Raw genomic sequence first — 26,579 nt, forward strand, 5'->3', positions numbered from 1 at the left:
ACTGTCTTTAAGTTTGCGTGGTTGAAGTCACTGGCTATGATGAAAAAGCCGTCAGGGTTATTTGTTTGTTGTTCACTGATGGCGCTATACAGTTCACGAAGCGCGTCCTTAGCGTTTGTACACGGGGAAATGTAAACCGCGACAATTACAATGGCCGTGTACTCCCGCGGCAGATAGAACGGTCGACACTTCACAAACATAAACTCCACCAGCGATGCATAGTGTTTTGATATTACCACAGCTAGGACCGGAGCAGGCGGATTAATGTGAGAATGAAAAACGGGTTTCAATTTAGACACATGAAAAACGGAATGAATTCTCCTGTACGCCGGAGGAAGTTTGAGGCGGACTGCCACTGGGCTAAGAATCTTAGTGACAGTAAATGGGCCAATGAATTTGGGGGCTAGTTTATTACAGACGGAGCGGAGAGGAATATTCTTGGAAGAAAGCCACACCTTTTGACCAACGACGTAGATGGGAGCTTCGACCGGTGGCGATCGGCCTGAGCCTTAGTGCGGGCTCCCACTCGGAGGAGAGTCTCACGGGCTCTTCTCCAAGTGAGACGGCACTTCTGGATGAAGGCGTGGGCAGAGGGGACCGCAACTTCGGATTCCAGACTAGGAAAAATGGGTGGCTGGTAACCTAAGCTACACTCAAAAGGCGAGAGGCCCGTGGATGACACTGGTAACGAGTTATGAGCGTACTCAACCCATGAGAGGTGCTGGCTCCAGGAGGCGGGATTCTGAGTGACCAAACATCGTAACACTCTCTCAAGGTCCTGGTTGGACCGTTCCGTTTGGCCATTGCTCTGAGGGTGAAAACCAGAGGACAGACTGACACTCGCCCCCAGTAAACGACAAAACTCCTTCCAAAATTTGGAAACAAATTGGGGTCCCCTGTCGGAGACCGCGTCCATCGGGAGGCCATGAATGCGAAAGACATGATCAACGACAGTAACCGCTGTCTCCTTGGCAGAGGGTAATTTGGGCAAGGGAATGAAATGAGCTGCCTTCGAGAACCGGTCCACTACGGTCAAAACAACCGTATTGCCTTGGGAGGGCGGGAGGGCAGTGACAAAATCGAGCGCGATGTGGGACCAGGGTCTCAAAGGGACAGACAGCGGTTGAAGTAACCCTTCCGGGGGTCGATTGGAAGTCTTACCACGAGCACAAACTGAGCAGGCCAACACAAAATCTCGGATGTCACGAGCCATGGAACGCCACCAGAATCGCTGTTTGACAAGAAAACTGGTACGAATAACTCCTGGATGACAAGCCACATTAGAACAGTGACCCCATCGAATAATGTCGGACCGTAATCTCTCCGGCACAAATAACCGACCCGGTGGGCACCCGGGCGGAGGCGTTACCCCTTCTAAGGTTGTGCGAACCTTCGATTCGACCTCCCATGTGAGTGTAGAGACCATGAGTCTCTCAGGTATAATAAACTTGGGAGTGAACGGGTGCTCGGAAGAATCAAAAATACGAGATAACGCATCGGGTTTGATGTTCTTGGAACCCGGGCGATAGGAAAGGGAAAAATCAAAACGTCCGAAAAACAGTGCCCACCAAGCCTGCCTGGAGTTAAGACGTTTGGCGGATCTGATATACTCAAGGTTCTTGTGATCAGTCCAAACAATAAAGGGTACCCCTGAACCCTCTAACCAATGACGCCACTCCTCCAAGGCTAACTTGACTGCCAGCAGCTCTCTGTTACCAATGTCATAATTGCGTTCAGAGGATGACAAACGATGAGAAAAAAAAGGAGCAAGGGTGCATCCTATCGTCCGAGGAGGAACACTGGGAAAGAACCGCACCTACCCCCACCTCTGACGTGTCGACCTCCACCACAAACTGACGTGTAGGATCAGGGGCTATGAGAATGGGAGCTGAAACAAAGCGGCTCTTGAGGTTGGTAAATGCAGCTTCATCTGCCCCAGACCACCTGAACGTCGTTGCTCCCTGCAACCGCTCGAAGGCTGAAGACATCAACGGCAAAGGATAAGTATTCTTTACCGTGATGTTGTTCAGCCCTCAGTAATCAATGCAGGGTCGCAGAGAGCCATCCTTCTTCCCCACAAAAAAAAATCCTGCCCCAGCGGGAGAAGAGGAAGGACAAATGATCCCGACTGCTAGAGAATCAGAAATATATTTCTCCATGGCCTCCCTTTCTGGAGCAGAAAGCGAGTATAACCTGCCCTTAGGCGGAGACTTACTTGTAACTAAATCTATAGCACAGTCATAGGGACGATGAGGAGGCTGCCCACTGCAGTCTTACCGGAAGGAGAGTCATGGACGAGGGTTTCTCCAGGGACAATCCACCCGACAGTAACCTCGGCTCTACTATCGGGCTTGGCCTTTTACCGGACAGTTAGCCAAGAAATGACCCGCAGCACAGCAATACAGGCAAAGTCCCTTTACCCTCCGATGGTCCCTCTCCTCCCGGGAAAGCCGAGCTCTCCCCACCTGCATGGGTTCCCCATCGAATGGGAGACCGACCGTATTACAGGAGTTGGGTGTGGAATACTCAGGAATCTCGGATGTCCACTGGTGACGTCCTCGCTGATCACGTCGTTGAAGATGTGCATCAACCCGAAGGGCTAGTTCGATGAGTCCATCAAGTTTAGTGGGTAATTCCACGGTAAAAATCTCCTTCTGAATCCGGTCAGCCAACCCATGCAGGAACATGTCCCACTGCGCCTCCTCGTTCCACTTACACTCAGCAGCCAAAGTCTGGAAGTCAATGGAATAGTCTGAAACAAAAATAGTCTGAATCTGTCTCCTTGTCGTAGATCAGCTAGCATGCGCGCAGCCTCGCGGCCCACCACCGCGCGATCAAAGACACTTCTCATCTCCTCCGATAGTGTGTGGAACAAAGTGCAGCAAGGGTGTTTGTTCTCCCACACCGCTGTTCCCCACAGAGCAGCACGTCCCAACAATAGTGTCAACACTAAGGCTACTTTAGCCTCTTCAGTGGAAAAAGTCAAGGGCTGCAGAGAAAAAAAGAGTGAGCACTTAGTTAAAAATGCTCTACACAGATTAGGCTCACCACCATAGGCTTCGGGTGTAGGTAGACGTGGCTCGTGGTGTTGGTTGCTGCCCGTTGAAGTGGAGGGAACTGGCGGTGGAGGTGGTGCAGTGGGCGATCTTAGATGATGGAACTGGGTAGTGAGCTCGGACACCTGCGCTACCAAGGCTTGCACAGCTCGACCAGTGGCTAACATCTGTTCCTCTTGACGGTCCAGGCGTGCGTTGTTACTAGCCAAAAAGTCCCGCAGCTCCGGTTCATTCGCTGAATCCATCTGATGGTCAGATCGTTCTGTCATGATAACAAAAGGAGGATTCAGTAGCGAATGTGAAAAAATAACAATTTATTATGGAAGGTCCAAGCAGCACAAAAACACAAGAGTCACGAGGAGCCAGTGCAGGTAGGCAGTCACTCTTGGTAGCGCAGGGACACAAATGGGCAGCCGCTGAGAGTCTCCCGGAACGTGCAGGATTTCACGTGAACGCCACAGAGATCAGAAGACGAAGAACTGAAAACAGGGAACTAGAACGCCGCCAGGATCTCAGCAGGAACACCAAAGCAGGAACACCAAACGATCTGACAACCTAGGGCAGAATGAGCAGGTCTTAAGTAGCAGCGCTGATTGGCAACAGCTGACGCTGATCAGCCCGTCAGCCGCAAGCACCGACACGCCCACACACACACACAGAGCGAGAACACTTGGTCCTTCGAGCCGGATGCTAAATTCACTGCGGTGATATGGAGCAACAGAGCCAGCTTCATTCCCCTAACGATGTACGCTGTTTGCATACAGATGAGAGCACACCAGCTTTCCACAGGCCTGCAAGCTTATAATGTAGCCTTGCCGAAGTCTCTCATACCAGACCCCGTGCCTCACGACAGTTCGTACCACCTACCAAGGATGAATTCTCCAGCAGCTCAGATGAACCTCAGTGGACAGGCCAAGCCAGTCTCAACTGTGGAGCAACTTCCCATGGGTGATCTATCACTGGTGCAGTATGGAGAATGTTCCGCTATGAGTCATCAGTTGGAATTTGAGAGATCTGCCAGTCTTCCTAGACATTCAGTAGGTCCTCCCATCCGAGTGTGATTCATTCAGCAGTGTTGCTGCATCGCCCACGTTCCAGGTGGATGTACAAGCTAGAGCTATTTCACCACCTGTGGTCAGACTGAAGGCTACTGCAGTCTCATCTGTCATGCTTCCGCATTTAGGCCAGTCATTTCTAGCTCAGACGACCCACATTGATGTTTCTCAGCAGTCAGCTTTATGGCACATGACACGAGCTACCCCCCCCCCCCCCACCGCACATTGTACTACTTTGCCATACCTTGGTATTTCCCCCTTATCTGTTCCACATGTAACACCACAGCAGGCAGCTCTGTGTCATCCTACTCAGCCTCCCGTTCACACTCCTGTGCAGCCCTGGTATCGCCCTTTAGTGGTTCACCAGCCACCACCTCCTCTTCCGGTTTACCAGCCTATGCCTGTTACACCCCCGCTACAACCAGTTCCTATTCCAGCCTTGCCTAAGCTCGTGAATAGGGCTGGGTATCGAGTTCGATACTTTTTAGGCACCGACCGAATTGCCTCGATACCACCGAGTATCGAAAAACGTCTTGTCGTTCGGTACCAAATTTCGATACCTAAGGGGTTAATCTCATCACCGTCAGTGAGCCAATAATCCTTCTGCACTAGGTGTGTTTGACTAGAAACGGCGCGGCGCTGATAGATCAGTGTTTGACCTCCGCGAGAGCGATTCGAAAGCGCACGGAGCAGTCTGCTCTCTATATCGCGCCGTTTGTTTACTACACAGACTGAAGCTCGCGTGACGCTCGCGGTGATTTCAGCGTCTGCCGTCTCACTAAATGATGACATAAACACATGAACAACATCTCCAGAACTGCTGTGAGAGTCAATTAATGAGCATTTTACCGTTTGATTCGAGTAAAACTTGCGTCATATCATATACACACAGAACTGTAAATAAATAACGTCAAAATAAAAGTTCGTTTTCACCTGGAAGACACTGCGGCAGAAATATATTAATATTGTTCAGCGGACAGTACATACTGCTACTACTAGGCCACTATTAAAATTATTAAAACTTTATTATTTTTTTTTTTTAGAAGTTATCACACAACAATTATTCCATTTTTTTTATTTTAATAGTAAACCCCCTTTGTTTGCCAAAATAAATACACTTTAATTTTCAATAATTTAAAGAAATTAAATGAATGTTTTATGTCTTCATTTGAAAACCAGATACAGAACACAGAATTTCTGAGGAAAAATAAAACCTTTCATTAGGCTATTTTAAGAATAAATTTAAATAAACTAAGTTGTTTTTATGCATTCAAATAATTAGACATACTACACCAGAATATAATAACAATAAAACATATGGTGAAAGAAAATAAAACACCCACTTATGAAAGTGGATGAAGATTTTACATTTCTTGAAGTCTTTAAACCTAGAAATGATGATGTGTTTTAAAATGAACACGCACTAATGTAAACCTAACCTAACAGATGTGTAAACTGAAAACAATTTGAACTTTATTAAAATTATTTATTTATTGTGTTGGATATATTTTGTTCTTTGTGCAGTGGCTCAGGAGATGAGGTTTTGAGTCTGTATAAATATCAACATTAAAAAATAGTTTTTTGAGATAATGTAATCTTATTAAAACTGATTTCATAAAACTGGTATCGAAAAAAGTATCGTTCAGGAACCGGTATCGAACTCAAGGTATCGGTACCGGTATCGAACATTTTTGAACGATACCCAGCCCTACTCGTGAATGACGGCGAGAGGGAGTTCACAGACCTGAAGATGGCCTTGGATAATCTTCTCAATCCTCACACAGAGCTCACCGAGCAATATAAGTACAGAGTACTGATGGAGCAGTTGGTTCTGGAGGAAGCTAGGTTGATTGCCCAAGCACGTCGGCATCATCCTGCGCCCTATACGACAGCGATGATAGCGTTGCAACGACAGTATGGCCAGCCTCATCAACTGGCACAAAGCGAGATCGCAGCCCTGCTGAACTCACCTGATATCAGAGTTGGGGATGCGATGGCCTTTCAGAGTTTTGCACTCAATGTTGACTTGCTAGTTGGTATGCTGATGTCACTCGAGGGTCCACAGGGGCGAGAGCTCTCCTGTACGGGGCATGTCGACGGACTACTCAGTAAATTGCCCAAACAATACCGAGACCACTTTATAGAGCACTTACAGTTGCGAGGCCGATTGCACACTGACAGCCTCAACCCATATATCCTGCATGACCTTGCTGACTGGTTATAGGTCAAGACGGAAGCACAGCTTTTATGGACCAAGATGGTGCAGCGCTACCAGACCGAGCGAGTACAGGTCTCACGTAAGGATCGCCAAACTGTTCCTAAGCCCCAGACTCGATCCACTGCAGTCTATCATGGCAGTGATCAGCCCACAGAAGCTAGCACAGGGCAGTCTGTCCGTACCGATGCTGCTCATGCTCAGTCATCAGCTAGGAGACTGAAACGTTTGTGTCTGTTCTGTAAGAGTCAGGAGCATTATCTGTCACAGTGTAACAAAATTACTGAGTGCTCACCTGATCAGACTCTAAAGTGGATAAAGGATGGCAAAGATGCTGGAAATGTGGGCACACAACTCATAAATGGGAGGAATGTACGTTGAGGAAGCCCTGCAAGGACTGTGGTAACATACATCTCGGAGTCCTGCCACATTTCCCATGATGGTCCTAACAGTGTGCTGCTGACAACATCTCACGAGTGAGCATATCTTACATCTCCTAGTTTAACAGGTCGTGTGTACCTGAAAGTAGTTCCAGTGCTGCTGTGGAGAGGCAAGAGGTCTGTTTCAACCTACACTATCCTGGACGATGGAGCTCAGCGGAGTATCATCCTTCCTGCAGCAGTCCAGCAGCTAAGAATTCAGGGAAGGGAGGAGATTATGGCCCTTCGCACCATCCGACATGACATCACAGAGTTGAAGGGGCAGACAATTGACCTGCTGCTTTCCCCGCAGTCGAGGCCAGAGGAGAAGCATAGCCATACGGGTGTTTTCACCACTCCTCTCCTCACATTAACCGAGCAAACATACCCTGTAAAGAGGCTTCAGCGATGTTATCACCATCTCAGAGGGAACCCCATTCCATCTTTCGATAGGGTCCAACCCCTAATTTTAATCGGGTCCGATTCTCTGACTCTGATTACCCCCTAAGGAGCCCATCAGATTGGGACCAGCGGGCGGACCAGTCACTGTACGCACGCAGCTCTGTTGGGTCCTCCAGGGACCAGATGGATTGCTCCCACATCAGGTATCTTCCTCACAGTGTTTGTTCACTTCTCTTACACCACTACGAGACCCCATTTATCAACACGTCGAGCAATTCTGGCAGCTCGATGTCCTTCCATCTCGCAGCGAGAAAATGATAACTCTGTCTAAACAGGATCAGATGGCTACAGACATGTTGGAGACCAGGACGCGATGAGTAGAATTTGACAGAGTCTGGCTCTATGCTACTCCACTCCTTTGTGCTCCAGACGCTCCACCGCTGAAGGGGACTATGGAATCCGTTCTGTCCTGCCTCAGGAATACTGAGAAATGCCTGAGTAGCGACCCCTAGAGGGCTAAGGTGTGCGAAGCTGAAATACAGAAGCTCCTTGACTCAGGGTATGTTGTCAGGGTACCACCAGAAGGCCAGCAGGTAGACAAGGAGTCGTGGTTCATACCACACCACCTCGTACAGCATAACGGCAAATACAGGCTGGTTTTCAATTGTTCCTTTGTATACCAAGGTGTCTCTTTTAACCAGCAGTTGCTTCCAGGTCCTAACCTCGGTGCTTCACTTCTTGGAGTCCTCCTCCAGTTCCAGCAGTACGCAGTCGCCATTAGTGGGGATATACGTGGCATGCTCCACCAAGTGAGACTCCTACCCGTGGACAGACCACTTCTGAGGTTCATTTGGAGCAATATGGAACACAAGGACCCACCGGATGCCTACGAATGGCAAATCTTGCCTTTCGGTATGACCTTCAGCCCCTGCTGCGCTACCTTTGTGCTGCAGATGCACGTTCACTGCCAGCAGGTCCGGAATGAGGATGTGTTGCAATCTATAGAGCGAAGCGTCTACGTGGACAACTGCCTACAGAGCCTTCCCACTGTTGAGGAAGCCAAGCAACTAATCGACATGATAAGGCCTCTCTTAGCTTCTGGGGGCTTCGAGATCAGGCACTGGGCCACGAATGTCCCCTCTGTTGTCCAGCACCTACCACCTAAGGCTCGTTCAGAGAATATTGAACTGTGGTTAAAGCAAAACCATTCAGACCCGCTGGAGCTGGCTCTTGGCTTAATGTGGCACTGCCTAGAAGACAGCCTAGGCTACAGGCATCGTGCACTAGCAGAGCATCACCCGACCATGAGGTATATCTATAAGGCCTTAGCAACGCAATATGACCCCTTAGGATTCTCCATTCCCTTCACCTCCCGAGCCTTATGGATCAGTGGCTTATCTCCACGCCGAACAGCACAGTAAGATCCACACTGCCTTCGTTATGGCTCGCTCTTGGGTGACCCCCAAGCGGCAGCTGTCGATGCCACGCCTCGATCTGTGTGCAACACTGACCAGCGCCCAGCTTGCACAGTTCCCCAGACAGGAACTGACCATTGCCATAGAGACAGTGACGTTATGGGCTGACTCAACTACAGTGCTCACCTAGATCCAGTCTGTGTTCATCGGGACGAGGGTGGCGGAAATACAAGAGTTGACCGAGCTCCACTCTTGGCGGTATGTTGATTCCTTGAATAACCCGGCGGACGACATTACCAGAGGGAGGACGCTCATGGAGCTGGTGAACTCTGACATGTGGATTCAAGGCCCAGGATTCCTCCGCGAACCACCAGACCGATGGCCAGCCAAGCCCATTGTAGAGGCCCGAGAGGATACCTCAGAGACAAGGAAAGCTGTCTTCTGTGGATTAGTTACAGATCATCGAAATCCAGACATGCTTGATGCATCTCAGTACGCTTCTTGGAGTGTCTTGGTCGACGAGACCTACCGGTCTCTCCATATACGAATAAAGAATCCTTAGATTACAAGCATGCAGAAGCGCTCATCTTGAGCCAATGTCAGAATGATTCCTTCCCAGAGGAGTTCAAGGATTTAAAGTCAGGGAATCAGGTGCCCGCAGCCAGCCGTCTGAACACGCTTGCACCTGAGTTCGACCCCGAGGTTAATCTAATTCGTGTGGGAGGTAGGCTACGGCGATTGGATAGCTTCAGCGAAGCTAAGATGCATCCAGTGGTTCTAGATTCCCACCATCAGGTGCCTAGACTCATCATAAAGCACTTTGACGAACGTCTACTCCATCCAGGACCTGATAGGGTCTTCGCAGAGCTACGTCGCCATTTCTGGTTTCTAAGGGACAAGCCATCAAACGACATCAGAGAGAGTGTGTAGCGTACCAGAAGTGAAGAGCTAAGCCGACTCTACATATTATGGCTGACTTACCCTCAGCTCATTTGCGATTATATCAACCCCTCTTCTTCTCCACCAGAGTCAATTGCTTCAGGCCTTTCGTGGTTAAGATTGGCCATCGCCAGGAGAAGCGATGGGGTGTCATCTTCAAGTGCCTGACGACCAGATGCATTCACCTCGACTTGCTCAACAGCATCGACACCGATGCATTCTTACTGGCATTAAGGCACTTCATAGCACGTAGAGGAACCCCGTCCAAGATCCTCTCAGATCAGGGGAATAACTTTCAGGGAGCCAAGATCGAACTGAGAGAAGCTTTCACGGAGATGGAGCCCAGCCTGCAGGAGCAGCTTGCTAACTACCAGATCAGCTTTAAGAGGAATCATCCCGCCACAATCCACTTCGGAAGCGCATGGGAAAGGGAGATCCGATCAGTAAAGTCTGCACTGCGAGTAGTCATCGGGCGCCAGTCTGTGCCTGAGGACGTCCTGCAGACTGTACTGATCGAAATAGAGGGTATCCTGAACAGCAAGCCCTTAGGATATGTTTCATCTGACGTGGCAGACTTAGATCCGGTTACCCCCAATACGCTTCTCATGGGACGGCGAGACGCCTCACTTCCCCAAGTGATATACACCCCTGAGCCCTTGTCCAAGCGTCGCTGGCGTCATTCCCAGACTATCGTCGATCACTTCTGGTCTTACTTCACACGACATTACCTCCCAGATCTTCAGACTCGCCAGAAGTGGCAGCGGGTAACTCAAGATCTAGATGAAAACACGGTGGTCATGATAATCGACCCGCAGCTTCCCAGAGCCCAATGGCCAGTTGGTCGGGTTGTCAAACTGATCCCCAGCGCTGACGGACACATCAGGTCAGGTCAAGTACAGGTCAGTGATCGCCTATACCTACGACCTGTGGCCAAACTTGTCAGACTTCCTGCACTTCCGGATGGAGGGGACACTGACCCCAACAACTAGGGAAATTACTTTTAGACATATTAGCTATGCTAATCTGGGGGCGGCTGTTCTAAATTCCCTATGTATCATTATAGGGAAGGACTTTTATTATGAATGTGTGCCGCTAGTTGACGTTAGTTTCCGCTATTCCGCTTACTTTCACTTTCACCAGTAATTTCTTCAGGTTTTATTGTGCGTGAATGAATGTAAGTTTATTTTATCATTCCTGATTATAAGCCACTGATGTTTATTTCATTGTTGTGTTTAAATATTCATCTTGTGTAATCGAACCTTACATTGTTTCTAATGTTGTTATATTTAAGATACAGTGATTCAAATGGTATGCTCGCTACTGTTAATCCTCTCCTCGTCATGTTGATTCATGTATAACGTATCAGTAGCAGGTTGTTATTTAAATGTCTGTAATTTACATTTAGCAGATGCAAACTGATGTTTACATTATTCTGTATATTTCAGAAAGACCACATTTAACACTTTGTGACCATAAATTGTGCAACATCCAATCCAATTGCGTCAATGTTGTGACATCTGCTGTAAACAGTTAAATATTTCAGATAAAGAGTTGAACAGTGCCCTGTCTCCTGTTGCACTTCTTACACGAGTCCCGTGGTGGATTAGCATCAGTACCCCTACCGATCTATTAGTCCCGTTCACAAAGAATCCTGAAAAATATCACAGGTCCCAAAAAAATGTTAAGCAGCAGAACTTTTTCCAACATTGATTATAAATCATCATATTAGAATGATTTCTGAAGGATCATGTGACACTGAAAATTCATCTTTTCTTGACAGGAATAAATTATATTTCAAAGTATATTAAAATATATATATATATATATATATATATATATATATATATATATATATATATATATATATATATATATATATATATATATATATATATATATATATATATATTTTTTTTTTTTTTTTTTTTTTTTTTATTAAATATTTATAAAAAAAAAATACAGCCATGATGAGCCTAAGAAACTTCTTTAAAAAATGTACTGATCCCAAACTTTTGAATGGCAGTGTATTGTACTGTAATAATGTTTTCTCATGTAACCTAAAATATACATCATTTAGTTACATCAAGGGTCAAATCAAATATAAATAGCACATTAAATTTAAGAGTTACACACTTTTTTGTGATCGCTGAACAGGTCTGGTATAAAGAATGTTTTTGCTCAGGTGGCTGAAATGTCCGCCCAATAGAGAAAAGTTTTGCTCAGCAAGAAAAAAAATAGAGGGAACATTGATACAGACTGATTGATACAGAAGTCATTATAAAGAAATAAAATAAATATTATACAATATATATATTTATAATCTATGTCAAATATATTATAACCTAGTGGATAATTCAGCAGCAGAAGTTATTCTAGGCATATTTACGGACTTGAATATGTTTGCATTATGAGAGAGTTTCTAGAATTATGAACAGGCAATTTTGCCATTACAAATCCCATCCATTTACTTTATCTTTAATAATTGATTCACAGCTAAACTGATCTGATCTGAGAGAGTGAAGAGTGTGTCATTGTTCTCTACAGGTTGAGATATTGTGGCGTCACAGATGAAGGTTGTGCTGCTCTGGCTTCAGCTCTGAGATCAAACCCCTCACACCTGAGAGAACTGGATCTGACTGGGAATAAACTAGGAGATTCAGTGAAGCTGCTTTCTGATGTACTACAGGATCCTCACTGTAAACTGGAGAAACTGTGGTAAGATCTCTCTAATAGTCACACATGTCTTTGTCCTCACAGGCCTCTAGACTCATTCTTCCCACAGGTCGCTCTTTTGCGACTAACTTTCTCGAGCACATTATTTGGAGTACATAATTTTATTTATTTTTTGCTACAACATGCATGCTGATGAATCTGTCACGAGTCTGTTCTGTTTTTGCCATGGTTTCCATTGACCCAGTTTCCCCGATTAGTTAATTAGCTCCTCACCTGTTTCTGTTCTCCCTTAATGATGACCTGCATTTAAAGCTTGTGTTCTCCCCAGTCTGATTGTCTGCTATTGTATGTGTTACACTATTGCTATCACCTTGAGTAAAGCTATTTGTTTTGATATACCTGCCTCGTCCTGTTTTGCTTCCCTTCGTGGGGCGTACCGTAACAGAATAGCAGACCGAAACAGTTTTTTTGCGGCGTTATTCTTTTGCACTTTTTTTTTCTCTCCCTCTCTCCCGGAATGGATCCTGCCATGCTACTCCTGTGCCTGGAGCAGAAGAACCGTTCGCTGGTGGAACACACCAAGGACTTCATCAACCTGGCGTGCCTTACCCACTTCGAAGACCGCTCGCTCTGTGTTTTCTACATTGCCAACCTGAGCGAGCAGTGTAAGGCACGCCTGCCAGCGAACGGTCCCAAGGAGAATTTCGCCACTTGCGTGGAGTGGGTGCTGGAGAATAATGATCTGTTTATCTTCGGTGACCCTGCTGAGGACAGCTCCAGTCCCACTCCCGATCCAGAGCCCAGCCAGCCCTCACCATCTCGCTGCACGGAGGTTTCGCCAGAGCCCACCGCAGTCGCAGAGCCCGAGCCGGCCGCGCGGATAGAGCCGTCACCACGGAGAGTGACAGAGCCACTCATCGTCCCAGAGACCGAACTCGACGCGACTGACCAGGTGTGTGAGCCGGCAACATCGTGCGTCGTGGGAGTCTTAGTGGAGATCGAGGGAATGGATAAATCCCCAGCCCACACATCCACCACTGAGGGTGAGCAACCGCTGGCTTCTGGAAGCTATTTTGAGGAACTGTTGGGCCTATTCGAAGAAGATCTGATTGACTGGTTTGGGGAGGCATTACCTAGCCCTGTATCTCATGTGTCTCCGCTGGTTCCGTCCAGCCCTGAATCTCCTGTGCCTCCGCTGGTTCCGTCCAGCCTGGAATCTCCTGTGTCTCCGCTGGTTCCGTCCAGCTCGAATCCTCCCGTGTTCCCTCCCAGCCTCCCTCTCCCGCCTCCTCTGTACCAGTCAGCCAGCCCATCAGTCCCTCCTCAGCCACATCAGGAAGACCCCTCTGCTCACCCTCAGCACGCCATGCCCGGTGGATCGGTTGAGCTTCGGGTCTCCCTGCAATCTGCCACCTCGGGGCTGGAGGATCCTCAGTCCCCGCCTCCAGCCTGCGAGACCCGGACTCCACCTCGGCCCTCCGATCCATCGGCTCCACCTTGGCTCGTGGCTCCCTCATCTCCACCGTGGCCCCTCACTCCACCAGCTCCGCCGGGCTCCCTCGTCCCTCCGGCTCCGCCTTGGTCAGTCGTCCCCCTGCCTACTCCATGGAATTCCACTCCTCCAGCTCCGCTTCGTCCCTCCATTCCTCTGGCTCCGTCTGGTTCCTCCCTCCCTCTGGCTCCACCGTTGTCCTCTGTCACTCCGGCTCCACCGCGTCACTCGGGATCCCCGCCTCCGCCTCTCTCGCCTGAGCCGCCGGCTCCGCCATGGCCCTCCGGCCCATCTGTGTCACCCTGGCTCTGCGGCTGCTCTACTTCATCCTGGGCTCCTTCTCCACCGGCGTCATCTCTGGCAGTCGGTCCCATGGTGTCGGTGGTCCCATCCCCACCATGGCTCCTCCCGCCATCGACTCCGCCGTGGGCCGCCATCCTGGCTGGCCTCTGGACTGCCATCTGGCTTCCCCTGCTCCGGGCTCCTCTTTGGCTCCTCCCACCCTCCACTCCCCCTTGGACTAATTTTTTGGACTGTTTTTGTTTTTTCCTGCTCCCTATTGCCCGGATCCCTCCTACTCCATGCCCGCCTCCTGAAAGCCCACCCTCCCTCCTCTGTTGATCTGCATTTTTCGGTGCTAGGACGCACCGTTCCGGGAGGGGGCGAACTGTCACGAGTCTGTTCTGTTTTTGCCATGTTTTCCATTGACCCAGTTTCCCCGATTAGTTAATTAGCTCCTCACCTGTTTCTGTTCTCCCTTAATGATGACCTGCATTTAAAGCTTGTGTTCTCCCCAGTCTGATTGTCTGCTATTGTATGTGTTACACTATTGCTATCGCCTTGAGTAAAGCTATTTGTTTTGATATACCTGCCTCGTCCTGTTTTGCTTCCCTTCGTGGGGCGTACCGTAACAGAATCATAGTTGTCATAGTTATCATAGTTGTTATATGGTAATGAGTGTTCAACATTCAACCCGTTCTTTTTCATCAATAGTCTATTATTTGTGATTTAAATGTTGTTAACGGGAATTACTCTTTTGCTGTGCTATAAGTTGGATTTGGATGATTTCAAATTCGTGATCTTGTCACGTTTTACAAGAAAAGATAATTGTCTGTTTTGCTTATATCTATATACCTTTCACTTTTTAAGACTAAAACAAAAGATTGATTCATTGTTATTCTTAATTAAAAAGCACAACAACAATAAAACAGTAGGCTATAATGACAAACTATAGCTTACATAACGTTTATTAACAAAAATGAATAAGATGAGGCATGGCATACACCACATGCTATATTATATAGCCTACCGACTAAATGTTTTTTACAGTACCAATTCTATTATATACCTGCTTATAGAAATACTCACCTTTTTGAGATCAAAATAGGTCACTTATGAGATTTGTGCAGATCAGAACTTTCAGATAACATGTAAAATAGTAACCCAGAGTCTCTGTGACTTACTGCAGGATGAATATCTCAGAGGTTTAGATTTGAACAGACAAGAGTCTGAATGTGTTTAGTTTTAACTCAGTACTACAGTGATCAATGAGTGAATGAAAGTTATAAGAACTTCAGCGTTTAGCATTATCATTAATAAAAGGAAAGACCATCAATGCCTGTAAAACCACAAGCAGCATTTTTTATTAATTTATTTGTTTTATTTGCTGCTCTATCGGCAGTTTCATGTTCCTCTAATATCAGGGATGGATAACCTCAGTCCTGGAGGGCCACAGTCCTGCAGAGTTTAGCTCCAACCTCAATTAAACACAGCTAAAGCACAGAGCCGGATTATGACGCAGATCGATTTAAAGACCCTCCTCGGTTGAAATCGTGTCCCAGGGAGAGTGGTGTTTCGGCTGGGTCCCCCTCTGCTCTAGTGTCCTGTACACCTGTGTGTTAATCCAGCCTTTCTGAACACAGTAATCAGTGTCTCCAGGATCACTAGAAAGTTACAGGCAGGTGAGTTTAATCAGGGCTGGAGCTAAACTCTGCAGGACAGTGATCCTCCAGGACTGATCCCATCTCTTGCCCATCCCTGTCTCATATACTGAGAAAAATATTATTTAAGAAAAGAAAGTTCATCAAAGTGGAATATAAACACCAAAAATCATAAAGACAATAAAGCTGGAGGTAAACAGGTGATGAGCCAGAAGAAAAGCTCATTAACATGATATCAGTGCATGTGTAGGCAAGAGGTCTACTTTGTAAGACCTTGAGAATCTCTGTTGAGTTCTACACATTTCTATTCAGTTTTAAGCTGCCAGATGAGACCAAACATGACCGAATGATCAAGTGTTTGATCACAAGAGTTAATAAATGAGATGTAATGGGGAACACATGGCTCCTGTGAAGCAGATGTCCTCCTGTAGGTGTTTATTAGAGCAGCAAGTGACTGTTTCTCCAGACAGATCCGTCCTTATATCACTATGAAACAATATCTCACATTCAGGTCTGTGTGTCTGTTCAGTCCTGAAGCACATGACAGTTTCAAACAGCAGCATTGAGCATCAACATGCATAAATCTCATTCTATCAGCAGCAGTATGTGGCAATGCTTGTCATTGTATCTCCTCTCCTGCTCTGAGACCAGAGTCAATAACAAACTACACACACTTCAACTACAATTCACATTCTGTCATTGTTCTCTACAGGTTGTGGGATTGTGGCGTCACAGATGAAGGTTGTGCTGCTCTGGCTTCAGCTCTGAGATCAAACCCCTCACACCTGAGAGAACTGGATCTGTCTGGGAATAAACTAGGAGATTCTAGTATGAAGTTACTCTCTGATCTGAAGAAGGATCCACATTATAAACTGGAGACATTATACTGTTGTGAGTGTTTGTTTAAAGTTTCTAAATGGAGTAACAGACCTCCTGTGTGTGTCACTGGAGAATATAAGATAAAAATTCAGCTCCACTTTAGTCTCTTTAAAGTGTGTTTAATTCTGTGATGTGACTGATTTATGAATATATGAATATTTTAATCTCTTACAGAGTCTCTAAGTGATAGTAGTTGTTGATCATGTACTGTTATTAATCTCTGATCAGTTGTTCATTCATATCTCTGGCTGTAATATGAATATACTGTGTGTTTTCTGAGCTGGATCTGCTGATGTGATGTGACAGCATTAATGTCTCAGACTCATATCTGACTGTCTGTGTGTTTTATTGTAGGACTCTCAGTATTTATCGGTCAGTGCAGTTTCCTCAGGATCAGCTGATGGTGAATAAGGAGCCGCTACAGAGACGTCACAGTCACACAATCAACAGAGACTGCGTGATGGGGACAAAAACTTTAGAGATGTTCATTTCGGTTCATGTTCCTGACCGACTCCCAACACTCGTTAACCAATCATTGACCGTTAACCGACAAAATTAAAATATTAAATTAGATTTAAATTAAATTGGAATGGATAAATTTATGTGACCCATTAAAAGTGAACCCTTTACAGTTTGTATTAATGTCTTATTCTTATCTGTATGACCAAAAATGTGGGGAGTGATGTAGAATGTAGAAATACAGAATGAGAGATGTAGGTATGTTTCTCTTTATATACATTTTTTTTTTCTAGATGTTTATATGTCGTTTCTAACTAATAATTTTATAGCTGCTTATATTTTCTGATGTTTATTTTGCTCTGTTCTAAATACCTTACAATTTAAAGGATTTTTTTTTCTCTTTCAATGCAATTGAGATTGATATGTTTGTAGAATTTTTTTATGTATTTTTTAATCGATGCAGCAGATGATTTAAAAATAGCTTGAGGTGAAAAAACTTAAAAAATTACTGTATTGCAATTCTTCACTAGATGTTTTTACCAACTTTTTCACTGTAGCAGAATATGGTTGTCAGTACTGTATTCGAGTCCTTAATATGATTACGTTCACACACCGTACAGTTAGTTACGGGAGTGACAACTGTATTCTGTAACTGAACTTGAATTTTCAGGACTAAAGTTAAAGAATAATTAACAACAGAAGTACAAGTCAAATGTACAAATGTAAAGAATTAAATCTAGAGCCCTGCATTTCAGCCCGACGGGTCTCGACTTATTTCAGACCCTAGAGCCAGGCTTCAGGACAATTTTCACATCATAGCTAAGACATGTGCCGGGCATCTAGTCTGTTTAAGGCTTCTAGTAAGGAGATATTTTAATTATTTATTAATAAACTAGTGTTTTCTGAGTCAATGTTGCAAAGATGACGTTGACAATGCTGACTCGCTGTCATATCTTTGCTTTGCAAACAATAATGACCAGTGACAACCTGAATTAAAAACAAAAGAACTGCTTTACTGAAGTTTTCAGGATTATCCAGGGATGAGTTCACTTCTCCACACACACATACCCATCCTTCCAGCACGTCTGCAAAAGTCTGCAAAGCCTTATAGGCAACATATTCTTAAAGCTTGTTTTAGTATGGTTTCTGTTTTGGTTTTCAAAACTAATGTGAGACCAGTGAGGTGTTAATTCGGCGAGAGAAGGTGCCAATAAAAGGTCCGTACACCATACTAATAAAGCAATTACAACTGTTTATTGTTGATACACACAGCTGATATCAATAATAATGATAATGATCATAGGTAAATGCATAAACGAATAGTGATAATCAAAAATAAACACAAGGATAATCATAAGCCAGTGCATAATATATGAATGATCATGAGTAAATGGATAAAAGATAATATTCGTGAATGAATAATACACTAACTTGAGCATACACTAAACCTAAAACCCCAAGCAAAATATTATAACCAATATACAACCTCAGAACTGTGCCATCATCTTCACTCTTCAAAAGACTGGGGAGACCGTTTCAGTCACAATGGAAGACCAACACCTGTCCGAGAAATGCCGGGCGACGTGCACTTATCCCACGGCTGAGCTTCCACTGTTTCTGAAAGAAACCCCATGTTTTATACTTCAAAATTAGGTGCGGGTTAAGAACAACCCTCCAAGTGAGAGAGAAAGCAAGTTGGCCAGACTCGATCCCTCTCCCAGTTGGGTGCCCCGTGTTTCAATTACAAAAAGAGGAACCATTACTCAGCAATATTTCTGAGGTTTCGCAATAAGTGTGTATTGTGCCAGAATTCTGCACCTGGATGATCAAACGACAACAGTTTCCAACCTTATCTTGAAGGTCAATGTAACCTCTCTCTCGTGCTTTCCCAGGAGATTGTATATGTTGTTTTGCACCAGTTGCAGCCTTGCCCCTAGCATTTCAGTCTCTAAATGTTCATCCGTTGAGCGTAACACAAAAAACAACCCATCTCTTACAAAGCTGAACAGCCCAATACATGACTATATAAACTTTATGTGGTTATTATTGACAAACAATGAATTAAACCCTATATTGAACATTTATGACTAATATCACTCGAAGTCATAACATCCTCCCCAAAGAACAGCTGTTCATCATCTTAAATTTATAATGCAGTGGTTTCAAACCTGTCCTGGAGGACCCCCTGTCCAGCACATTTTGTATGTCTCCCTAATCAGACACACCCAATGTAGTTCTTGGGTAACACTTTACAATAAGGTGTCATTTGTTAACATTAGTTAATGTATTAACTAATATGAACAATACATTTATTACACTATTTATTAATCTTTGTTAATGTTAGTTAATAAAAATGGTTGTTCATTGTTTGCTCATGTTAGTTCACAGTGCATTAACTAATGTTAACAAGCACAACTCATGATTTTAATAACGCAAAATGCTGAAATTAACTAAGATTAATAAATGCTGTAGCAGTATTGTTCATTCTTAGTTCATGTTAACTAATGTAGTTAACTAATGTGAACTAATGAATCTTATTGTAAAGTGTTACCAGTTCTTGCAGTCTCTACTAATGAGCTGATGAGTAGAATCAGGTGTGTTAGATGAGGGAGACATCTCCAGGACAGATTTGAAACCCCCTGCTCTAATGCATATAGCAACTGAACAGGTCGTCTTAACACAGTCCCTGTGGATGTGCGAACAGTACAGGATCTAACTTTGCCATCTCTGCCTGGAAACGGCTGTTTAATTTTTCCTAATTTTCCGGTTTGTCTTGGCATGTTGAAATCTCCTGTGAGAACAATGTCACCTGTTTTCATCTCAGTGGGTTTGAGCAGCTTTCAGGTCTAGCAGATGGTCTTTTCTCCAGTGATTTCACAGATTGGTCATGAGCTCGTTTCTGTATCTCCACCTCCTTGTCATCTCCTCTTTACTCAGTGATGTGATTAGAGTCTGCTGGGAATGGTTTTGTTGGCAGTGACGGAGATTTGCAGGAGATTTGCAGGTTGTGGCTCGCTGAGGTCTTGTTTTCCTCGTTTGTCTGAATAAATGACCTTGCACAGCCCTCTTCTGGAAACAATTTGTTGACTGATTTCAAACCAGCTCCCAATGCACTGCTCTAGTGACTGCACATGTGAACAGAGCAACATAAGCCTCGCATAGCACACAATCATTCTTCACTTAGAGTGGAACTGCAAAGTCTATGCCAGTCAGTTCAATGGAGGGGTCTCTGATATTCTGTCTCATGGAAATGAAGCCATGTCCTGCTGTGTGGGCTTTGCTTCAAACCTTCTACACACAGTATATTTCAACAGAATATTATTTAGAAGTTGTCTGCCTCGCAAAATCCAAGGTCTACTTCTGATTTGTACAAGAGTGTCTCAGACCAGAATGCATGGTAAACTTCATGGTTGTACTGAACCAGCAGCTCACAATATCTGCCTTTGCTAGGTAGAATCCATGGATGTTTTCTCTGTAACTGAAGTCCAACTGTTGCAGTCTGCCTCCAACACACAGGAATTCATCAGCTTCAAGAAAAAGTTTTTCAAATCTCTGATTTTTTTATCCGAGTTAAGAGTTTTACCATCCTTTAGCAAACTAATCTCATGGCTAAAGCTGTAACCTTGTGTCACTTTGGTCCAGTACTTCTCATCCTCAAACAAATCTTCAGCAGTAAACTCACCTCGTCTCTTGGAGCTTGAACTTGCATTGTGTACAAACCTCTTAATCCAAGCAGTGACCCACAATACCTTCTTCAGTATACTATACTTCAGTAAATCTAGCACAGGTTCCATCTCACTTTGGTCGCTGCTGCTGCTGAGTTGCACAGTGATCTGCTGAACCTGTTTTACTCTGTTTTACTTGTTTTAAAGTGATGAAGATATTACTCATATCTTCATCACTTTAATCTTCATCACTTCTCCGACAGATTCAGTGTAGTCAAAAATGAAGGTCCTTTCCACCACAGTTTGCTCTCTTTCAGGTTAGCTACAGTCTGAGCTCTTGTGAGGAGATGTGCTGGATTGGCTTTGCCTTTACAGTGGGACCACATTACAGGTTTGGTTAAGAACTGTATTTCATCCACTCTGTTTGACACAAACTGTCTCTGATCCTGGTTTCTCTGTCTCTGGTGCAAGGTCATTCATCGTTATCTTCCATTTCTTCTTCAACTCTGGACAGTTTGTCGTCCATTTGCAAAGGTCCATGACATCTGTGGACGTAATCTGTTTGGCATTAGCAGTTATGGAGAAGCAGTTATTCAGATGAAGTCATCCACATAAAGTGATTCCTTTATCTTTATTACCTCAGGAAGTTGGGCTTCATATTCCTTCAGATGTTTTCTCTCAGTAGCTGTGAGCAGAAATGGGCTGGAGAGACTCCAAACACCTCCCTCGTCATCCGTAACACACGCAGCTTCTCTCCTGTGTCTTCATGAGGAGGTGCAGAGAGCCAGAGGAAACACACTGAATCTCGGTCCTTCTCAGCAAGAGAAATCTGCAAGAAAGCCTTTTTGATATCTGCTGTCAATGCAATAACATGCAGTCTGAATTTTATTAAAGGGGTTATATGATGTGATTTGAAGCATTTTCTGCCATAACCGATACGCAATCTCCTGATCAATCCCCAGCAGGGAGCAGTAAAAAACAGTCAGATAAGATAGAAATTGATTTTAATGATTTTTTAGCACAGGGACTTCAACGTCTCCAGGATAAGAAGGTCAAGAAACAGGAGAAGAAGGAACGAAGGAAGTTTTCAATTTTGTAGATAGCCTACTGATTTCATATGATTGGTAACAGCCCTATATTATCTTATTATATTAAGTGAAATTATTAATAAAATGTAAGAATTTGATATGAAAGATGATGCATGCATGCAGTATTAAGACATATAAACCGTGATTTCCCAACAAGACAATTATGGTCAGTAAAAATGCTGAGTGATTAATAAATTTGGAAAGTCACTAGCCACAGTGGCCGGTGAGCAAAAACGTTCATGTCAAGCCCTGTATATATGTCCCCCTCATTTCTGAAATGATGGCTACACCCCTGGGATAAAGTTATTCGAATCTGAGTCATGAAAACAAGTCATTTTTAAAACGAACCTTAAGCTGTTTCAAGTTGATGTTCAAGTTGATTTCAACATGAAACATTAGCATATTTATGCCCACCCACTTGTTGTGTTTGCAGACCTGGGGAAACTTGAACCTCCCCTCCCTCAAACACCGTAGCAGATTCCTGTGGAGAAGACGCTGTGCTCTGTACTGTGAGGGGAAATCTGTTAGAGTACACTTAGGGTTTGTCGAAAAACTCCCAACTCATTTCTCCTCCAACTTTAGTCATCCTACAAAAATAAAAAATCCTCGGCTGGGATCGTTTAGAACCCTTTGAAGCTGCATTGAAACTATATTTTTCACCTTCGATCCATTGAGGACCACTGAAGTCCACTATATGGAGAAAAATACTGGAATGTTTTCCTCAAAAAACTTAAAGGTGGGGTATGTATTTTTTCAAAAATGCTTTAGAAAACTGAGTCGGGTCGAGTACCAAAACAAACTTGTAGCCAATCAGCAGTAAGGGGTGTGTCTACTCATGATGCGGAGGAGAGAGCGCTCAGTGCACATGACGGACATTAGTCGAGCCGAGCGATGACAGAAAGATTTGCGGAACAAAAGAAGGCTTATGATAAGGCAAGAACCCGTGTAAATATCGGATCAGCTTTCCAGCGCTGGAGAGAATTCAAGGAGCGGGAAGACCTGCGATCAGACGCCGAGGTTGCTTTGTTTCTTCTCGATAGGTGAGTAACACCGTGTCTACACCGCGCCGCAACAACTAAAGTCTGTCTACACCGGACGCGATAAAGCAACCCTTGAAAATCATTTGAAATTTGTGTCAACACATCATAAATATAGCGCAGCAGCAGTTTTCTGTCGGGGATTTGTGGTGCCGCGCAGCATCCAGTGTAGACAGCTTCACTGATTATGAGTTCTACAGTATTTTGTCGCACTGCGCCGATCGCGTCCAGTGTAGACACGATGTAACATTATTATAGTGTTTTATAGTATTATAGTGAATGTTTGTTGTTGTTATTACTTGGAGTTCTGATAAAGAGTAGAGCAATACATTGGTGTACAAACTGCAGTGCTTTATCAATATGTTTCTGTATTGGGATAATGCATATATACCATGGCTGCTTGTGTGTTTACCACCGAGCGGTGGGCTCAGTAATGGTGATGTTGTTCTGTTATTGACATGCGCTGCAAGGAGTCGACCAATCACAACAGACTGGGTCATCGGACCAATCACCGCAGATTAGCGCCACGCAAAGGAGGGGTTTGGAAAAATGAATCGTTGAGCGAATCGTTTGGGAGTCGTTGAGCAAAAAAGGAAAAAACAAATGCATATTATAAGACAATGAAAGTGTTTTTTGACCTTGCATGCATGTCAACCTTTTGTTGGGGACTCCCAAAACCAAATTAAGAACCTTTCATAACCCATAATAGGGGCACTTTAATAATAGTAACAGTATTGACATGCATGATGTCCCCCCCTCAGTCAAACCTCATAAATCATCAAAAATAGAAGAGAGAAGAGAGAGAGAAACATGCTTGTGTTTTAAGTGTTGGAATCCTGGTTGAGAGGTGATAGGTGTGTTTGACTTCATGCAGACCTATCGGCGAGAGTAAGCCGCTTGCAGTCAGCCTCTTTCTGCTCCCGGTAGTGATGCTCTCGCGGTGTTTGCATACTCTATCACAGAATAACATGCAATATTTGTCAAATGCACAGATGTTTCAGAAACGTTTTCATGAGCAACAGAAACACTTTTTATATACTGCTTAATACAGCGCCATCTGTTCAAGAATAAAGTTCAACATAAACATATACTATTTAAATACCAATAAAGTGGGGGTATATTTGCTTTTTTCAATGTTTTTTTATTAAATGTGACTCAATATAACATTGCGACTACAGTAAAAAAGCTTTTACTGTTCTAAAAACACAGATTCGTGAGCAGTATTGGAATTGAAGATGTTAGAAACGCACGTGATCGTTATCATGTGGTGAATTTGGCCAATCGTGGAACAGCTGTGTCTCCTGCAGTCGCTCTGGTGTAACCTCCTAGAAGTGATGGCACTTGAATGGACCGTTATTTTACAAGGTTTTTTTTTTGATGAGGGTAAATCAGGGGACACCGATAAAACTGTTTATATTTTACAGAAAAAAATTATACTTATGCCAAAAACATTGCTTAACATTGAGTCTGTACTTAGAACAATATGCAAATGTGATTTTTTGTTGTTGTAATTTTACCTTCATTTTGCAAATTAAAAGTCCTGCTGAAAAAGAAAAAGCATAGTGAAGGACAGGCCAAAAGCCTTATGCTTATCAGCATAAATGCTGTTTAAATTATTTAAAATAATATTTAATTAAATGTGATGATTGATGTAATATTGATGAAAGAATGTAATTTGATGTAATATTAATTCAATGTAATATTGATGAAAGAATACATAGTATTATGTTTTTAATTCACAAATGTATTTGTTGTTATATTAATTTTATGTTTGATTATTTCTTAGGGACGCAGAAGGCACATATTTCGTGGAATGACCCAACAAGGAGATGAATTTGCAGCTTTAGTGATCTGGGAATGTTCTGCAAACCTAAAAACTTATATTTCCATAAAGAAAACTTTTACTGGCTAACCAAAAACAAACGTTACAAACACACTTTTTTGTGGAGTCCCAGAATTGTATGGCGTTTGAAAGGGAAAGAATTGAGTTAAAGATTGACTTCATTTCTGTTCAAAAGTTATGAAGCTCTTTTAATTTTTTTGAAAGCAACAAAGTTATATTAGAGGATATAGAAAGGTAGTTGTTTCTCTCTCTCTCTCCCAGTAGGTGGCGGATTTAGCAAAAAAAAGATGGTTTGCATTAAACGTCGAAGAAAAAGAATGCATGTGACGTCACTGGCAGAGTACTTCCGCTTTCATTTTCTCCTGAAGGACTTGTGTTCTTTGATATGTTTGTTTTTCAGCAGATGAAGTGGATTAGTTGTTGTTTCGTGTTGTCTGTGGTTGATTTCATCATTTGTTGGAGATCTCTCTCTTCATCATGAATCACACACAAACACCCCGAGATCAAGAGCTTTCTCCAGGATGCAGGTACTTTACACACTTACTATATTAACCCCAAAAAACATACAGACATCAGAAAATTCATTTATAAGAACACAAATAATACAAATGATAATTTAAGAGTTTGAAGTATTGAACTGATTTTCTGAAACGGGCTACAAAGTCTAAAGCAGTCGTGTAGCTTCCTCTGTAACAAGTTTTAATATGGATATTATTTATTAAACGATAGGATACAACGGGGCTAAAGGCGCCTTTAATATTATTCCCTGAGATACAAACATTTACAGAGAGATTATGAAAAATATACAAATTAAATTCATAACCTTTCAACATAAACATAAGCTAATGCTTAACAACATGCTTAATTACTTAAAACAATAAGACGATACAGCCTCCTTATAAAGTGATTTTAATGTTTTATTTTTAAAGGTCCTTTATTAAAATGAATATCATCATTAAATCTGTTCAGCAGAAGAGATCAGAGCCAGAGCTGTGTGTGTTTTGGTTTTATATTCATGTTAATATGGTATTCATATTAGTTATGGCAGAGAGTCTGTGAAAGAACTTTAGTAGTTTCTGTATCAACAGAGTAAAGTTGAAAATATCATTTTTTTTTAATCAAGTTAATATGAATGCAGTAATTGAAAGGATTGTTTGTTATAGTTCAGTTGATCAGAAGAGATCAGAAGCAGAGCCCAGCTGTGTGTCTATGAGGAGTGACGAGTCTATAGATCATCCACAACATTTCAGGTACAATATTTCATTAACAGACAGAATTGAAATATTTGTTATGGTGTTTTATCATGTGATTATTTCATTATTTAATCTGATATTTTATCATTTGCTCTCACACTCTCTGTTATAGTTCAGTTGATCAGAAGAGATCAGAAGCAGAGCCCAGCTGTGTGTCTATGAGGAGTGATGCTTCTATGGATCGTCCAGTTCATTTTAAGAGTGATGACACAAGGTATAACCTCAAGTATTACATCGTTTTGTAAAATATATGATTATAGTAAGATATACTAAATTAAACTGTTATAATTATACAGCACTAATAAATAAATATGAGCAGAAGTCTGGCTAGGAAATGCAGTAAATGTAATAACAACAATCACAGAGCAGAGAATAGATTATTATTCTTTATTTCCATTTATTTAAATGGTATTTAATTCTTATAGTTGTGACCTTGAGCAGGAGCATTTTTAATAACTGTTATTAAGGTAATTGTAAAAATGTTACCAATGAGTGTTTGATTCTTGATTCAAGGTCAATCCTGCAACACAGATCAGTAACAAAACCTGTCTGTAAGAAATATGACCAGCCTATGAATCAACCACAAGACACGTATCCTGGTGTAAGGTAAACTGTGGGATTTATTAATGCAGTGCATCATCACACATTACTCAAATACATCATTAATAACTGACACATTTCATAAACCCTATGATATGTTCAGTGTCTCATAACACAGAAAACAAAAAATAAAATTTGCTCTGTACATT

The 26,579-nt window shown here is 43.4% G+C and overlaps 2 protein-coding genes across 5 annotated transcripts in view; both read left to right on the forward strand.

Moving 5' to 3' along the window:
- Window positions 1-16,951, forward strand: part of LOC306884226 (NACHT, LRR and PYD domains-containing protein 3-like) — a gene marked incomplete at its 5' end in the record, with an annotated part of 45,469 nt that extends 28,518 nt beyond the window's left edge. The window contains 3 exons of the mRNA XM_079439945.1: window positions 12,046-12,216; window positions 16,319-16,497; window positions 16,840-16,951. Of these exons, the coding sequence (XP_079296071.1) occupies window positions 12,046-12,216; window positions 16,319-16,497; window positions 16,840-16,841 (352 nt within the window). The 3' untranslated portion in view covers window positions 16,842-16,951. The remainder of the gene's footprint in view (window positions 1-12,045; window positions 12,217-16,318; window positions 16,498-16,839) is intronic.
- Window positions 16,952-24,908: 7,957 nt separating this feature from the next.
- LOC306884617 (NACHT, LRR and PYD domains-containing protein 12-like) overlaps window positions 24,909-26,579 on the forward strand; it is a 56,515-nt gene continuing 54,844 nt past the window's right edge. For 2 of the 4 annotated variants that reach the window (XM_079440629.1, XM_079440631.1), the window contains exons 1-4: window positions 24,909-25,104; window positions 25,741-25,827; window positions 25,943-26,044; window positions 26,344-26,436. In XM_079440629.1, the coding sequence (XP_079296755.1) occupies window positions 25,055-25,104; window positions 25,741-25,827; window positions 25,943-26,044; window positions 26,344-26,436 (332 nt within the window). In that variant the 5' untranslated portion in view covers window positions 24,909-25,054. The remainder of the gene's footprint in view (window positions 25,105-25,740; window positions 25,828-25,942; window positions 26,045-26,343; window positions 26,437-26,579) is intronic. The other 2 variants (XM_079440632.1, XM_079440630.1) reach the window with 2 other exon arrangements.

The sequence above is a fragment of the Barbus barbus genome (assembly GCF_936440315.1).
Source record: "Barbus barbus genome assembly, chromosome: 18".
NCBI classification, from domain to species: domain Eukaryota; kingdom Metazoa; phylum Chordata; class Actinopteri; order Cypriniformes; family Cyprinidae; genus Barbus; species Barbus barbus.